Genomic DNA, 16329 nt, shown 5'->3' on the forward strand with positions numbered 1-16329 from the left:
CGGTGCCCAGCCCTGAGCCCCCCAATCACCCGGCGGTGCCCAGCCCCCTGAGCCCCCCAATCACCTGGCGCTGCCCAGCCCCCTGAGCCCCCCAATCACCCGGCGGTGCCCAGCCCCCTGAGCCCCCCAATCACCTGGCGGTGCCCCAGCCCCCCTGAGCCCCCCAATCACCCGGCGGTGCCCAGCCCCCTGAGCCCCCCAATCACCCGGCGGTGCCCAGCCCCCTGAGCCCCCCAATCACCCGGCGGTGCCCAGCCCTGAGCCCCCCAATCACCCGGCGGTGCCCAGCCCTGAGCCCCCCAATCATCCCCGGCGCTGCCCAGCCCCCTGAGCCCCCCCAATCACCCGGCGGTGCCCAGCCCCCTTTGCCCCCCAATCACCCGGCGGTGCCCAGCCCCCTGAGCCCCCCAATCACCCGGCGGTGCCCAGCCCCCTGAGCCCCCCAATCACCCGGCGCTGCCCAGCCCCCCTGAGCCCCCCAATCACCCGGCGCTGCCCAGCCCCCTGAGCCCCCCAATCACCCGGCGGTGCCCAGCCCCCCTGAGCCCCCCAATCACCCGGCGGTGCCCAGCCCCCTGAGCCCCCCAATCACCCGGCGGTGCCCAGCCCCCCTGAGCCCCCCAATCACCTGGCGCTGCCGCTGCCCAGCCCCCTGAGCCCCCCAATCACCCGGCGGTGCCCAGCCCCCTGAGCCCCCCAATCACCCGGCGGTGCCCAGCCCCCTGAGCCCCCCAATCACCCGGCGGTGCCCAGCCCCCTTTGCCCCCCTAATCACCCGGCGGTGCCCAGCCCCCTTTGCCCCCCTAATCACCCGGCGGTGCCCAGCCCCCAATCACCCGGCGGTGCCCAGCCCCCTTTGCCCCCCCAATCACCCGGCGGTGCCCTCTCTGCAGCAGTGCCAGTGCATAGAACCCCAATCACCTGGCACCCCCCCACCTGCACATCCCCGCCCCCTTCGCTGCACATGGGCGCCATGCGGCCACCCTCGCCCATCAGCGCTGGACAATCCCGGCTCTTGGGGGGGGGTCTGAGGCCCCCCGCTGCAGGCCCCGGCGCTCAGAGCTGGCCATGTGCAGCTGGGGAAGCTGCGCCCGGCCGAGCAGAGGGGCGCTGGCTGCGCCCGGCCCGCAGGTCACGGAGGCGCGGCTCCAAAAGGCTCTTTACTGCGCGGCCGCGGCCGGGCCGCCTTTGGCACATTTACAAAAGGGGGAAGGAAAAGGGGGACCCGGCGCAGGGCCTGGGAAACATGCAGCATCCCAGGGCTAGTGGGGGACCCCGGAGATCGGCTGGGGGGCGGGGCAGCAGCTCCTGCCCCCAGGGGGCATTCGGGGCATGCTAGGGGCGGCGCTGACGGGGAGAGGCGCACGGAGGGGAGCCGCCAGGCAGCCCCATCGCCCAGCATCAATGTACCACGGTGCCGCCTGAGTCCCGCCGGCCCCCGTGCCAGGCAGCCCGGGCAGAACAGCGCCCGGGAGGGGTCCCCCTTCGGCCCCTATCCCTGAGCTAGCCAGAGCCCCGCGCCCTGAGGGAGAGGCCTTGGCTTCATTCCTGCGCCCCTCGGGCCGCACCCGCCGCAGGCCGGCCGGGGGCCTCCTGTTCTCTGCCAGCAGAAAGGGAAGCCAGGGAGCGCAGGCCCGGGGGGGCGGGGGGGCTCTGGGGGCAAGGCAGCCAGGCAGCTGATAGAGGGAGGGGCCTGTGGGAGAAAGCAGGCCAGTCCCAGGTACGCAGGGGCCCTTGGTTCATTCGCCCTGCCACGGACTGGGCGTGGGGCGCTCAGCCTGCTCCAGCACCCGGGCGGCGCCGGGCAGAGCCCTGGGCATGCTCCGGCCCAAATGTCCCCTGCAGCCTCCCTTGCATCTGTGTCCGAGGGCCCTCCTGGGCCCGGGGCCGGTCCGCGCTGGTCCGGGTGCTGGGCCCGGGGCCCTGGCGGGCCGGGTGCTGGTCCGGGTGCTGGGCAGGTGGGGTCCTGGCGGGCCGGGTGCTGGTCCGGGTGCTGGGCAGGTGGGGTCCTGGCGGGCCGGGTGCTGGTCCGGGTGCTGGGCCCGGGGCCCTGGCGGGCCGGGTGCTGGTCCGGGTGCTGGGGCCGGGTGCTGGTCCGGGTGCTGGGCCCGGGGCCCTGGCGGGCCGGGTGCTGGTCCGGGTGCTGGGCAGGTGGGGTCCTGGCGGGCCGGGTGCTGGTCCGGGTGCTGGGCCCGGGGCCCTGGCGGGCCGGGTGCTGGTCCGGGTGCTGGGCAGGTGGGGTCCTGGCGGGCCGGGTGCTGGGCCGGGTGCTGGGCCCGGGGCCCTGGCGGGCCGGGTGCTGGTCCGGGTGCTGGGCCCGGGGCCCTGGCGGGCCGGGTGCTGGTCCGGGTGCTGGGCCCCGGGGCCCTGGCGGGCCGGGTGCTGGTCCGGGTGCTGGGCCCGGGGCCCTGGCGGGCCGGGTGCTGGTGTGGCTGGAGGCAGGGGCTGGCCTACACCCGGAGCGCTGGCCCGGAGCCCATGGTCAGGGGCACGGTGGAGCCGCAGTCATAGTCCAGCTCCACCCGGGCGCGGGTGCTCGTGATGAGGCTGCTCAGCGACGGGCCCGTCTGCCGCTCCCGGAAGCTCTGGATGTAGCTCTGCGGAGAGAGGGAGGGAGATGAGGCCCCTGCCCCCCCCCCCCCCCGCCGGGTCCGCCTCGGCCAGGGCCGGCTCGCTGCCTGCTGCAGTACGGCCCTTCCCCGGCAGGGGGCGCCGCAGGGGCGGGCGCGTCAATCCCCTGGCGCAGGCTGCTGGCCCCGGCCCAGGGACCCCCCAGCGCCGCCCGCACTCACGGGGGAGAGCACGTCGCCGTCGAAGCGCCGCACGGGGGTGGGCTTGCGCCGGTAGCTGGGCTCGGGGGCGGGGGGCCTTGTGTGGGGGGGCAGGGCGGTGAGGCGGCCGCCGCTTCCTCCTCTTCTCCTTGCGCTGCTCCCGCTGCCTGATCCGCATCAGCTGCACCCGCCGCTGCCGCCGGCTGATCACCACTGCGGGCAAGAGAGAGGGGCATGAGGGGTCTGCCCCCCCCGGCCCCCTCTGCCCCCCCAGCGCCCCCCCCGGCCCCCCCCGGCACCCGGCCCTGCACCCGCCGCTGCCGCCGGCTGATCACCACTGCGGGCAAGAGAGAGGGGCATGAGGGGTCTGCCCCCCCCGGCCCCCTCTGCCCCCCCAGCGCCCCCCCCCGGCCCCCCCCCGGCACCCGGCCCTGCACCCGCCGCTGCCGCCGGCTGATCACCACTGCGGGCAAGAGAGAGGGGCATGAGGGGTCTGCCCCCCCGGCCCCCTCTGCCCCCCCAGCGCCCCCCCCGGCCCCCGGCCCTGCACCCGCCGCTGCTGCCGGCTGATCACTGCGGGCAAGAGAGAGGGGCATGAGGGGTCTGCCCCCCGCCCCCCCCGCGTCCCCCCCCGGCACCCGGCCCTGCACCCGCTGCTGCCGCCGGCTGATCACTGCGGGCAAGAGAGAGGGGCATGAGGGGTCTGCCCCCCGCCCCCCCCCCCAGCGCCCCCCCCGGCACCCGGCCCTGCACCCGCCGCTGCCGCCGGCTGATCACCACTGCGGGCAAGAGAGAGGGGCATGAGGGGTCTGCCCCCCGCCCCCCCCCCAGCGCCCCCCCCCGGCACCCGGCCCTGCACCCGCCGCTGCCGCCGGCTGATCACCACTGCGGGCAAGAGAGAGGGGCATGAGGGGTCTGCTCCCCCAGCGCCCTCCCTGCCCCCCAGCGCCCCCCCCCCCGTCCCCCAGCGCCCAGCCCTGCACTCACCACTGCTGCCGGCTGATCACTGGGGGCAAGAGAGAGGGGCATGAGGGGTCTGCCCCCCCCGGCACCCGGACTTGCACCCCACATTGTCCCTCTAATCCTTCCCATCCCTGTGCACCAGCACGGTGGGGGCGCGCGACCCATCACCTCCGTATTGCTGCACATGGATCATGTCACTCTCCCACGACTCCCCAGGGGCTCCCGAGGCCCCGTCAGTGAGAGCCGCTGCCCCGCCCGCCTCACCTTCGGTGTGCGAGTAGCCCTCGGCCGTGACCTTCCACTGCACCAGCGCGCCCAGCAGGGCGAGCACGGGCCACACGCCCAGGATGACCCAGCTGTACCAGCAGAGGGGCCGGGCGGGCGCCACCTTGACGCGCTCGTAGACGTACTGCACCAGCAGCAGCAGCTCGATGAAGTAGTCGGCGGTGACGGTCATGATGGCGCTGCCGAAGACGGCCGTGGAGAGCGTGGTGAAGAGCTTCTGCCACTGCAGGGTGAGCACGGCGCCCAGCATGCCCACGCCCAGCAGCAGCCCGATGGGCACCCACACCGTGGGCGGGTGGTAGAACTGCTCCATGGCCACCAGCGCCGCCAGCGCCAGCAGCAGCCCCAGCAGCAGCCCCACCATGAAGAGCCCGACGCTGCGCACCAGCATGGTGACCAGCCCGCACAGCACGCCGATGCCCAGCCCGATGCCCACCGAGGCCTCCACGCTCAGCTGCGTGTCCAGCACCCGCTCCTTGTAGCACAGCATGAAGATGATGATGGAGCCGAACATCAGCCCGGTCAGGAACATGACGGCCTTGAAGCAGCGGTAGCCTGGGAGGAGACGGGGTCATAGCCAAGGGGGCTGGAGGCAGCACAGGCGGGCAGGGGGCTGCGGCTGGGGGCCTGGCACCAGGGAGACCCGGACTGTGGCTCTTGAGCCTGGGACACCCGCTGGGGACCCACCCAGGCTCTCTGGGCGGCACCAGGCCGGGAGCCAAGCTCTGGGCTCCGCACCGTGCTGAGACAGCGACCTGTCGGCCGAACGAATCCCCACTCCCGGGGCCCCTTGGTGCCTGAGCTGGGCCTGGGCCTAGGCTGAGCGCTGGCCTGGCCCTGCCCCCTGTGACGTGGGGGGAGGGGAGCTGCGCTGGGCTGTGCCCCGGTGTCCCCACCTGGCTGCGCTGGGCTGTGCCATTCCCCCTCACTCCCCCCACGTGCATTGGCCCAGCCGGGGCAGGGAACAAGGCTCTTCCCGGGGGAGACGCCACCTGGCTGGGGGCAGGGCCTGGGCTGGGCAGTCGTAGTGTGGGGAAGCACGGAGGAAGGAGACTAAACCCCAGTGTGGGGGTGCAGGGGCCTGTGAGCCCGCCCCCCAAGGGAACAGGGGCTGTCGGCCTGGCCTAGGCCCTTGTCAAACCTGCGCTGGGCTGCATCTCGGAGAAGCCATAAACCACCATCCCTGCGGCCCGGCGGAGTCCCCGCTGCGGACGGGGTGCAGGGTCGGGGGTTCCCAACGCGCCGTCACCCCCCCAGCCTCAGCCCCGTCTGGCTGGTCTCCCCAGCAGTGGGGAGGCAGGGACCCGGCTTGCTCTCCGGCATGGGCGGGCACAGGACAGTGCGCCCACGTGGGCCAAGCAGCCACGCCCGTCGGCAGGGCTCTGGGGCCACGCGCAAGGGACTGGCACCCCGGGATTGGGCTGCTTGCCAGCTGCCAGCACTTGGTGGCCGAGGCTGCCGACTTGCACGGTTCACGGGTCTGACGCTGGGGGGGCCCGCCGAGCGTTGGGAGCCTCTGGCAGGGCCTGTCCGGCGAAGCAGGAGCCGCCCGGCTGCAGGGAATGGAGCGTGGGCAGTGCCACGCCACATGGGAGCAGCTTTCCTGGGACCACTCCGCCCAGCACGGTGCCCCCGCACAACCCCCGCCGCGTGCACAGGCGGCTGCATGGTGCCACGGCCCGGGGTGGCGCAGGAACAGGCGGAGTAGCACTGCCCCCAGGCGGGTTTGCCCCAGTGCGGGAGGGGCCGGGGAGGCGCGGGAGCAGGCAGAGCAGCGCTGCCCCAGGCGGGTTTGCCCCAGTGCGGGCGGAGCCGGGGAGGCGTGGGAGCAGGCAGAGCAGCGCTGCCCCCGGGCGGGTTTGCCCCAGTGCGGGCGGGGCCGGGGAGGCGCGGGAGCAGGCAGAGCAGCGCTGCCCCCGGGCGGGTTTGCCCCAGTGCGGGCGGGGCCGGGGAGGCGCGGGAGCAGGCAGAGCAGCGCTGCCTCGGGCGGGGCCAGGGCCAGGGCGGTGCGGGAGCGCACAACGCACCGCGCACCTCGCGTTGCGCGCTGTGCGCTGTGCGATGCACGCTGCGCGAGGCGCGCTGTGCGAGGTGCGTTGTGCGCTGTGCGAGGTGTGCTGTGCGAGGTGCGTTGTGCGCTGTGCGAGGTGCGCTGTGCGCTGTGCGAGGTGTGCTGTGCGTTGTGCGTTGTGCGATGCGCGCTGTGCGCTGTGTGTTGTGCGAGGTGCGTTGTGCGCTGTGCGAGGTGCGCTGTGCGCTGTGCGAGGTGTGCTGTGCGTTGTGCGCTGTGCGATGTGCGTTGTGCGCTGTGTGTTGTGCGAGGTGCGTTGTGCGCTGTGCGTTGTGCGCTGTGCGATGCGCGATGCGCGATGTGCGATGCGCGCTGTGCGTTGTGCGCTGTGCGAGGTGCGTTGTGCGCTGTGCGTTGTGCGCTGTGCGCTGTGCGCTGTGCGATGCGCGATGTGCGCTGTGCGTTGTGCGCTGTGCGAGGTGCGTTGTGCGCTGTGCGCTGTGCGTTGTGCGCTGTGCGATGCGCGTTGTGCGCTGTGCGAGGTGCGTTGTGCGAGGTGCGCTGTGCGAGGTGCGCTGTGCGAGGTGCGTTGTGCGAGGTGCGCTGTGCGCTGTGCGCTGTGCGAGGTGTGTTGTGCGCTGTGCGCTGTGCGAGGTGCGAGGTGCGCTGTGCGAGGTGCGCTGTGCGAGGTGCGTTGTGCGTTGTGCGCTGTGCGATGCGCGCTGTGCGCTGTGCGTTGTGCGCTGTGCGAGGTGCGTTGTGCGCTGTGCGTTGTGCGCGGTGCGTTGTGCGCTGTGCGAGGTGCGTTGTGCGTTGTGCGAGGTGCGTTGTGCGAGGTGCGTTGTGCGCTGTGCGTTGTGCGCTGTGCGTTGTGCGCTGTGCGAGGTGCGCTGTGCGCTGTGCGCTGTGTGTTGTGCGAGGTGCGTTGTGCGCTGTGCGAGGTGCGTTGTGCGCTGTGCGTTGTGCGCTGTGCGATGTGCGTTGTGCGCTGTGCGTTGTGCGCTGTGCGTTGTGCGCTGTGCGAGGTGCGCTGTGCGCTGTGTGTTGTGCGAGGTGCGTTGTGCGCTGTGCGATGTGCGTTGTGCGCTGTGTGTTGTGCGAGGTGCGTTGTGCGCTGTGCGATGTGCGCTGTGCGATGTGCGTTGTGCGCTGTGCGATGCGCGCTGTGCGTTGTGCGCTGTGCGTTGTGCGATGTGCGCTGTGCGCTGCGCGTTGTGCGCTGCGCGTTGTGCGCTGTGCGAGGTGCGCTGCGCAATGGCCGGTGCTTTCTGAATTTCCGGCTGGGCACCGGACAGAAGCCTGGCGGGGGCGGGGGAGGGACTGGGCGGTGGGAGCCTGTGGTCGTGTGCAAAGGCCAGGCGGGGTGGGGGCAGTGGCGCCAGCCCCACCTCCTGCCCCCCCTTCCTCCTGGCCAGCCCCACAGCCCCCGACTCCCCCCGCCAGCCCTGCCTCCCTTCCCCCTGGCTGGTCCCTCCTCCCCCCGCCGCCACGATCAAGTGTGGCTGGTATTTGGGGGGTCTACCCGGTAACCCGAGCTCCGTCACAGGAGCTGCCCAGGCGCCCAGGAGCCAGGCCCAGCCATTAGTTCCCGCTGGCCTCCGGGCTGACCCCCAGCGTGTCTGCAGCTCGCCGGCCCCTCTCCTGGCAGCCAGCCGGCCCTGGCCCCTGCCCTGCCGCGGCTCCTTTCGGCTTCTCCCCCAGTGGATGCTGCTGCTGGGCTGCCCTCCCTTCTAAGGTCACCCGCAGGCTCCGCCGCTCTCCGGCTGCAGCTTCCTCCGCAAAGGGTCTCTGGGCTGAACGCAGCCTGCAACTGCTCTGTGACCCGCAGACTCTCATCCCCCTTTGCGGGGGCGGGCTCTGATCACTGGCCCCTCCCATGTTCCCATGCGTGTGCAGAATAAACATTGTTGCACCAAGGCATGTGCGGCTGTGCACCACCAATAGAAACACCTGCTGTGGATGCTCTACTAATCACTGGGCGGCCCCTGAATCTCTCCTGGCGGCTGCCCACGAGCTCGGCTTGCCGGGCGCACTGGCGCTGATCCAAAGCTTAACTGAGCCGATCGTGTGGCACCGAGCCAGGCCGCGCGGCTGTAGCACCGGCTGAGAGCGCCGAGCAGGGAACACTGCTCAGCCGGGACTGGTGTCGCCGCGGTCGAGCAGCGAGCAGGCCGGACGGCCAGAAGTCGCTGGGAGACCCCTCAGACGCCCCATCCCTGTGCCCTGCCAGGGAGCGGTTCCGAGTGGTTCACGCAGCCGGCCACACGGCGCGGGCGTGGCTTGCCTGGCTCAGATCTCCCTCGGGCGGGAGGGGGCCTGGGAAGGGGAGGACCCGGGCCTGTGGCTAGCAGCCTGCCCGGGAGCAGGGCCTCTGAGCCGGCTGGCCGCCCCCTTACCCCGCCCCCCGCCCGGCACACGGCCGGGGCTGCGCTCACCGAAGAAGCAGTAGATGATCCCGAAGAGGCAGCACATGGTGCACACGACCGAGGGCACCACCTGGTACCGGCGCTCAGGCTCCTGCTCGCAGCTGGGCCCCCACTCCTGCCCCGGGTCGTGCGGCAGCAGCTTGAAGCGCAGCGTCTGCATGGTGGCCGCCATGGCTCCCGGCGATCCCGGGGGGTCAGACGCCCCCGGGGCTCCCCGCTCCCCGCAGGCCGGGCTGCATCAGGAGCCCCCTGCAGCTGGCGAGAGGAGAGCCATGGGGGAAGGGTGAGCTAAGGGCCCCTGCAGCATGGCGAGGGAGGGGCTCAGCCGCCGCCCGCCCCCCCAGACAGCCGGGGGACCCTGGGATGGCCCCGGCAGGCAGGGAGCCAGCCGGAGAGGCCCTAGGATGGGCACCCAGGGGACACTTCCTGGTAGGGACCCAGCCCAGGGCTCCCAGCAATGGCACCCTAACCCCTCCGCCCCCCCCCCCCCCCCGTGCCCAGGCAGGGGCCCTGGAAGGCAGACTGCCCGATGGAGCTAAGGGCTGACACCCCTGGCATCTGGAGGAGGGCACTGGTCCGTGCAGTGTCTGCGGGGGGGGGGCGCAGATCGGCTCCCCTGCCATCTGGGGGGGCACGGAGCAGCAGGCCCGGTGTCCTTGCAGTGTCTGCGGGGGGGGGCACAGATCGGCTCCCCTGCCGTCTGGGGGGGGCACAGAGCAGCAGGCCCGGTGTCCGTGCAGTGTCTGCGGGGGGGGGGGGTGCAGATCGGCTCCCCTGCCATCTGGGGGGGCACGGAGCAGCAGGCCCGGTGTCCTTGCAGTGTCTGCGGGGGGGGGCGCAGATCGGCTCCCCTGCCATCTGGGGGGGCACGGAGCAGCAGGCCCGGTGTCCTTGCAGTGTCTGCGGGGGGGGGGGCGCAGATCGGCTCCCCTGCCGTCTGGGGGGGGGCACGGAGCAGTAGGCCCGGTGTCCTTGCAGTGTCTGCGGGGGGGGGGGGGCGCAGATCGGCTCCCCTGCCATCTGGGGGGGCACGGAGCAGCAGGCCCGGTGTCCTTGCAGTGTCTGCGGGGGGGGGGGCGCAGATCGGCTCCCCTGCCGTCTGGGGGGGGGCACGGAGCAGTAGGCCCGGTGTCCTTGCAGTGTCTGCGGGGGGGGGGGGCGCAGATCGGCTCCCCTGCCGTCTGGGGGGGGGCACGGAGCAGTAGGCCCGGTGTCCTTGCAGTGTCTGCGGGGGGGGGGCGCAGATCGGCTCCCCTGCCGTCTGGGGGGGGCACAGAGCAGCAGGCCCGGTGTCCTTGCAGTGTCTGCGGGGGGGGGGGGCGCAGATCGGCTCCCCTGCCGTCTGGGGGGGGCACGGAGCAGCAGGCCCGGTGTCCTTGCAGTGTCTGCGGGGGGGGGGGGCGCAGATCGGCTCCCCTGCCGTCTGGGGGGGGCACGGAGCAGCAGGCCCGGTGTCCTTGCAGTGTCTGCGGGGGGGGGGCGCAGATCGGCTCCCCTGCCGTCTGGGGGGGGCACAGAGCAGCAGGCCCGGTGTCCTTGCAGTGTCTGCGGGGGGGGGCGCAGATCGGCTCCCCTGCCGTCTGGGGGGGGGCACGGAGCAGCAGGCCCGGTGTCCTTGCAGTGTCTGCGGGGGGGGGGCGCAGATCGGCTCCCCTGCCGTCTGGGGGGGCACGGAGCAGCAGGCCCGGTGTCCTTGCAGTGTCTGCGGGGGGGGGGGGGGGGGGGGGGCGCAGATCGGCTCCCCTGCCGTCTGGGGGGGGGCACGGAGCAGCAGGCCCGGTGTCCTTGCAGTGTCTGCGGGGGGGGGCGCAGATCGGCTCCCCTGCCGTCTGGGCATGTCTGGGCCAGGTTCTGGGTTGCCAGCTGGCTGGGGGTGAGGGGCGCCAGGGGGTGGCGGGTGGGGGGGCAGAGCGCTGGGGGGGGGGGCTGCACTGGGGACACGCAGCATGGTTGCGGGTGCAGCACTCGGGGGGGGGGGCTGGGCAGCTGTGGCAGGGCCCCTGGGCACCCCCCCCCCCGCTCGCACCCGAATGGCCCCCGGCTGCAGGGCCCTGTCGCCCCAGGGGGAGCTCCCCTGCCCACCCGCTGCCGCCCCATTGGCCACTCACTGTTGCTAGGCAGCCAAGGCGCTTGTGGATTGGCTGCAGGGAAATTAGCCGTCTGCTGCCTCCTCTGCTACAGCCTCTCCCTCCATCCATCCAATGGGGCGCTGCCCCCCGGCCCCCCGGCCCCCATCCTCCCAGCCCTGCCCCCTGGTCCCCGGCCCCCATCCTCCCAGCCCTGCCCTCTGGTCCCCCATCCTCTTCCCAGCCCTGCCCCCCAGCCCTCCGGCCTCCATCCTCCTCCAGCCCTGCCCCCTGGTCCCCCGGCCCCCATCCTCCCAGCCCTGCCCCCTGGTCCCCCGGCCCCCATCCTCCTCCCAGCCCTGCCCTCTGGTCCCCCGGCCCCCATCCTCCTCCCAGCCCTGCCCTCTGGTCCCCCATCCTCTTCCCAGCCCTGCCCCCTGGTCCCCCATCCTCCTCCCAGCCCTGCCCCCTGGTCCCCATCCTCCTCCCAGCCCGGCCCCCCCGGCCCCCATCCTCCTCCCAGCCCTGCCCCCTGGTCCCCCATCCTCCTCCCAGCCCTGCCCCCTGGTCCCCCATCCTCCTCCCAGCCCTGCCCCCTGGTCCCCATCCTCCTCCGAGCCCTGCCCCCTGGTCCCCCATCCTCCTCCCAGCCCTGCCCCCTGGTCCCCCATCCTCCTCCCAGCCCTGCCCCCTGGTCCCCATCCTCCTCCGAGCCCTGCCCCCTGGGTCCCCATCCTCCTCCCAGCCCTGCCCCCTGGTCCCCATCCTCCTCCCAGCCCTGCCCCCTGGTCCCCCCATCCTCCTCCCAGCCCTGCCTCTGGTCCCCCATCCTCCTCCCAGCCCGGCCCCCTGGTCCCCATCCTCCTCCCAGCCCTGCCCCCTGGTCCCCCATCCTCCTCCCAGCCCTGCCTCCTGGTCCCCCATCCTCCTCCCAGCCCGGCCCCCTGGTCCCCCATCCTCCTCCCAGCCCTGCCTCCTGGTCCCCATCCTCCTCCCAGCCCGGCCCCCTGGTCCCCATCCTCCTCCCAGCCCTGCCCCCTGGTCCCCATCCTCCTCCCAGCCCTGCCTCCTGGTCCCCCATCCTCCTCCCAGCCCGGCCCCCTGGTCCCATCCTCCTCCCAGCCCTGCCCCCTGGTCCCCCATCCTCCTCCCAGCCCTGCCTCCTGGTCCCCCAATCCTCCTCCCAGCCCGGCCCCCTGGTCCCCATCCTCCTCCCAGCCCTGCCCCCTGGTCCCCCATCCTCCTCCCAGCCCTGCCTCCTGGTCCCCCATCCTCCTCCCAGCCCGGCCCCTGGTCCCCCATCCTCCTCCCAGCCCTGCCTCCTGGTCCCCATCCTCCTCCCAGCCCGGCCCCCTGGTCCCATCCTCCTCCCAGCCCTGCCCCCTGGTCCCCCATCCTCCTCCCAGCCCTGCCTCCTGGTCCCCCATCCTCCTCCCAGCCCTGCCCCCTGGTCCCCATCCTCCTTCCAGCCCGGCCCCCTGGCCCCCATCCTCCTCCCAGCCCTGCCTCCTGGTCCCCCATCCTCTCCCAGCCCTGCCCTCTGGTCCCCATCCTCCTCCCAGCCCTGCCCCCCGGCCCCCATCCTCCTCCCAGCCCTGCCCCCTGGTCCCCCCATCCTCCTCCAGCGCTGCCTCCTGGTCCCCCATCCTCCTCCCAGCCCTGCCCCCTGGTCCCCCATCCTCCTCCCAGCGCTGCCTCCTGGTCCCCATCCTCCTCCCAGCGCTGCCCTCTGGTCCCCCATCCTCCTCCCAGCGCTGCCCCCTGGTCCCCCATCCTCCTCCCAGCGCTGCCCCCTGGTCCCCATCCTCCTCCCAGCCCGGCCCCCTGGTCCCCATCCTCCTCCCAGCCCGGCCCCCTGGTCCCCCATCCTCCTCCCAGCCCGGCCCCCTGGTCCCCCATCCTCCTCCCAGCCCTGCCCTCTGGTCCCCCATCCTCCTCCCAGCCCGGCCCCCTGGCCTGCATCCTCCTCCCAGCCCGGCCCCCTGGCCTGCATCCTCCTCCCAGCCCGGCCCCCTGGTCCCCCATCCTCCTCCCAGCGCTGCCTCCTGGTCCCCATCCTCCTCCCAGCGCTGCCCCCTGGTCCCCATCCTCCTCCCAGCGCTGCCCCCTGGTCCCCCATCCTCCTCCCAGCGCTGCCCCCTGGTCCCCATCCTCCTCCCAGCGCTGCCCCCTGGTCCCCCATCCTCCTCCCAGCCCTGCCTCCTGGTCCCCATCCTCCTCCCAGCCCTGCCCCCTGGTCCCCCATCCTCCTCCCAGCCCTGCCTCCTGGTCCCCATCCTCCTCCCAGCCCGGCCCCCCCGGCCCCCATCCTCCTCCCAGCCCTGCCCCCTGGTCCCCATCCTCCTCCCAGCCCTGCCCCCTGGTCCCCCATCCTCCTCCCAGCCCTGCCCTCTGGTCCCCATCCTCCTCCCAGCCCTGCCCCCTGGTCCCCATCCTCCTCCCAGCCCTGCCCCCTGGTCCCCCATCCTCCTCCCAGCCCGGCCCCCTGGTCCCCCATCCTCCTCCCAGCCCCTGCCCCCTGGTCCCCATCCTCCTCCCAGCCCTGCCTCCTGGTCCCCATCCTCCTCCCAGCCCGGCCCCCTGGTCCCCATCCTCCTCGCAGCCCGGCCCCCTGGTCCCCCATCCTCCTCCCAGCGCTGACCCCCGGCCCCCATCCTCCTCCCAGCCCTGCCCCCCGGTCCCCATCCTCCTCCCAGCCCTGCCCCCTGACCCTTCCCATCCTCCTCCCAGCCCTGCCCCCTGGTCCCCATCCTCCTCCCAGCCCTGCCCCCTGACCCTTCCCATCTTCCTCCCAGCGCTACCGCCCAGCACACCTTGCCCCCATCCTCCTTCCCTCCGGCTCTCTGTCCCCCCCCCAGAGCTGCCCTCTGCCCCCCTCCGACATACCTCCCCGTGCTCCCCTCTGGCTCTCTGTCCCGCCCCCCCCCCCGAGCTGCCTTCTGCCCCCCCTCCAACATCCCTCCCCGTGCTCCCCTCTGGCTCTCTGTCCCCCCCCCCCCCAGAGCTGCCTTCTGCCCCCCGGGGTCGGGCTGTTTGCTCCCAGCATCCCAGTGCCCGGCATGCGAAGGGAAGCGTGGGGAGGATGCGGTTGCTAGGATACGGGCTGCCAGCCAGCAGCGGCTCCTGCTCTGTCTGCGCCCCGCGGGCGCGGGGTCTCTGGAGGAGGCCTGGTCCCGCCAGGGGGTCCCCAGCTCCAGGACCTGGCACAGGCAGCTCGCTGGGGCTGGCGTGGGCAGAGGGAGTGGGGGCCCAGCCCAGGGGCACCGGCTGCCCATGGCCCTGCCTGCCCCAGCCCCTGCACCAGGAACCCCCCTCCGTGGGGCAGAGGGGAGCTGGTCCCTGCCCGCAGCCCCCTGTCCTAGGGGCGATGCAGCCCTGCCTGTTCCTGGGGCCACGGGCCTACGCAGAGTGCAACGTTACGGAGAGGGTGACCAGGCCCCACGGGCCAGCCTCGCACCAGGCCAGCGAACAGCTGGGATGGGAGCCAGTGTACCCCACGGGCAGCCCCCATCCAACCGCTCCCACCTGGGGCTCAGGCTGAGCTCCCGCTGCCCCCAGACCTTCGAGACGTCCCAGTGCAAGGCGAGAGCCCGCTCCACAGGTCTTTCGCAGGCCTGGCCTGGCGCCCAGGGCCTGACAGAGCCGGCAGCCTCACCAGGCTCCCTGAACCCCCAAAACTCAACGGGCTGTTGAGGTGCCAGTGTAACCAGCAGGCGGATTTGAACCTGGGCCCTCTGGAGCAGGGTATAGGAGCCTCTACCCTCTGAGCTGAAAGCCAGCGGGCTCCCAGCCCCTGCTGGAGAGGTCTCTTGGTCTTTACTTGGTGCTGTGGTCTAGGTACCACTTGCATGGCTCAGAAACCACACTAGGGGTGTGGGTTACACCAGCAAGCCGGTCCCTGCTCCTCCTCCGGCTGGGGGCAGGTGCTGGACCGGGAGCACTGGTGCGGCCCTGTCTGGTGCACACCGCACCGTGGGCCGTGCGAGGGCCTGAGGAGAGTGGGCCGCGGGGCTGGTTCTGTTTGCGCCCGTCGCGTGTGCGGCTCGTGCCTGGGCTGGCGGCTCTGAGCGTGGGGCTGGGCGTGGGGCACAGGGCTGGCCCTGGGAGACCCCCTGCCGGTGGTTGGGCCAGGCCCGGGAATGGACGAGCCTGGCTGACCGTGGGCCTAGGGTGGGGCCAAGCCGTGTGGGGTGAGCCCCCGGGCATGCTCAGAGCAGCAGGGCAGCCCCAGCCGCTGCCTGCCATGACCTGGTGGTGCCCTGGGTGGGAGCGGCTGTTCCCACAGAGCAGTGGCAGGCTCAGCTGGGCGGATCTGTGCTGAGAACTGACGCGTCCCACCCAGGACGGAGGACCCCCACCGACAGGCCGGGCCCTAGGCTGAGGGAGCCCCGCAGGGTGCTCCCCTCGGCACCCTCCCGCACCACCAGCCCTGCCATGGGAGAGGTGGCGGATTCCTAGGGGGTCAAAGCAGCTGCCTGCAGGGGGAGGGGGGATTGCTGCTCAGGGCCCAGCCCAGAACTGGTGCCCTGATGCCTGGCAGATCCAGCTCGGAGGGCAGGGCCAAGTCTGCTGGGGGGGGGAAGGGGCGGGGGGGAGAGGTGACCAGGGGGCTCAGGCAACATCATTACCTGGCTACAGACACAGGCCAGGGGAGGGGCTGCTGGGGGGGTGGGAGGCTGGGCTGGAGGGAGGGCTGCGAGATGGGGCGGGGGGGTGGGGGGCAGGCAGAGCCCCCTGGCTGCAGGGGACACAGACGAGCCGGGCTGGGGGGGGAAGGGGGCCCAGGCCGACTGGCCTGAGGGTCCCTGGCTGGGTTCCAAGCTCCATAGCCCCCCTGCATGACGCTGGCTGGGAGTCGCTCCGGCCGGAGACCATGGTGCTCTAGTCCCGGGGGAGGGGGCTCCCCGAGGGGCTCGCGGCGGAGCAGGGGCTGGGGGTCGGAGGGGCGGGGCCAGGCGAGGGGGCTCCCCGAGGGCCTCGCGGCGGAGCAGGGGCTGGGGGTCGGAGGGGCGGGGCCAGGCGAGGGGGCTCCCCGAGGGGGAGGGGCGGGGCCAGGCGAGGGGGCTCCCGAGGGGCTCGCGGCGGAGCAGGGGCTGGGGGTCGGAGGGGCGGGGCCAGGCGAGGGGGCTCCCCGAGGGGGAGGGGCTGAGCCCCGAGAGGGCCCCCGGGAAGGGGCCGTGGCTGCAGGGGATGACTGTGGCCGTCACACACGGGTTTGTATTTGAGTCGTGTAACAATTTAAACTTTTCTTTCTTTCTTACCAGTGAGCACTCTGGGTGTGGAGCGAGGTGCAAATCGCCCTGGGACGGGGACTGGTCCTTTGGGACGGGGAGAACCTGTGGGAGGTGGGGGATGGGTTAGAACCTCTCCCTTGTGTGAGCGGGCTGGGGGGGGGGCACTGGGGGTGTCTGAGGGGAGGTGGGGGATGGGTTAGAACCTCTCCCTTGTGTGAGGGGGGCTGGGGGGGCACTGGGGTGTCTGAGGGGAGGTGGGGGATGGGTTAGAACCTCTCCCTTGTGTGAGGGGGCTGGGGGGGGCACTGGGGTGTCTGAGGGGAGGTGGGGGATGGGTTAGAACCTCTCCCTTGTGTGAGGGGGCTGGGGGGGGCACTGGGGTGTCTGAGGGGAGGTGGGGGATGGGTTAGAACCTCTCCCTTGTGTGAGGGGGGCTGGGGGGGCACTGGGGTGTCTGAGGGGAGGTGGGGGATGGGTTAGAACCTCTCCTTGTGTGAGGGGGGCTGGGGGGGCACTGGGGTGTCTGAGGGGAGGTGGGGGATGGGTTAGAACCTCTCCCTTGTGTGAGCGGGC

General features: G+C 73.0%; 1 protein-coding gene across 1 annotated transcript; it reads right to left on the reverse strand.

The window, feature by feature from the left end:
* Window positions 1–1147: 1147 nt before the first annotated feature.
* LOC142823434 (transmembrane protein 198-like) lies at window positions 1148–10761 on the reverse strand. Its single transcript, XM_075914482.1, is given in 6 exon segments — window positions 1148–2597; window positions 2793–2870; window positions 2872–2984; window positions 3999–4574; window positions 8466–8711; window positions 10565–10761. Coding segments are annotated over 5 exon segments (1077 nt in total). The 5' UTR covers window positions 8629–8711; window positions 10565–10761; the 3' UTR covers window positions 1148–2450.
* Window positions 10762–16329: the final 5568 nt, after the last annotated feature.

This window comes from Pelodiscus sinensis, unplaced genomic scaffold (assembly GCF_049634645.1).
Source record: "Pelodiscus sinensis isolate JC-2024 unplaced genomic scaffold, ASM4963464v1 ctg155, whole genome shotgun sequence".
NCBI classification, from domain to species: Eukaryota; Metazoa; Chordata; order Testudines; family Trionychidae; genus Pelodiscus; species Pelodiscus sinensis.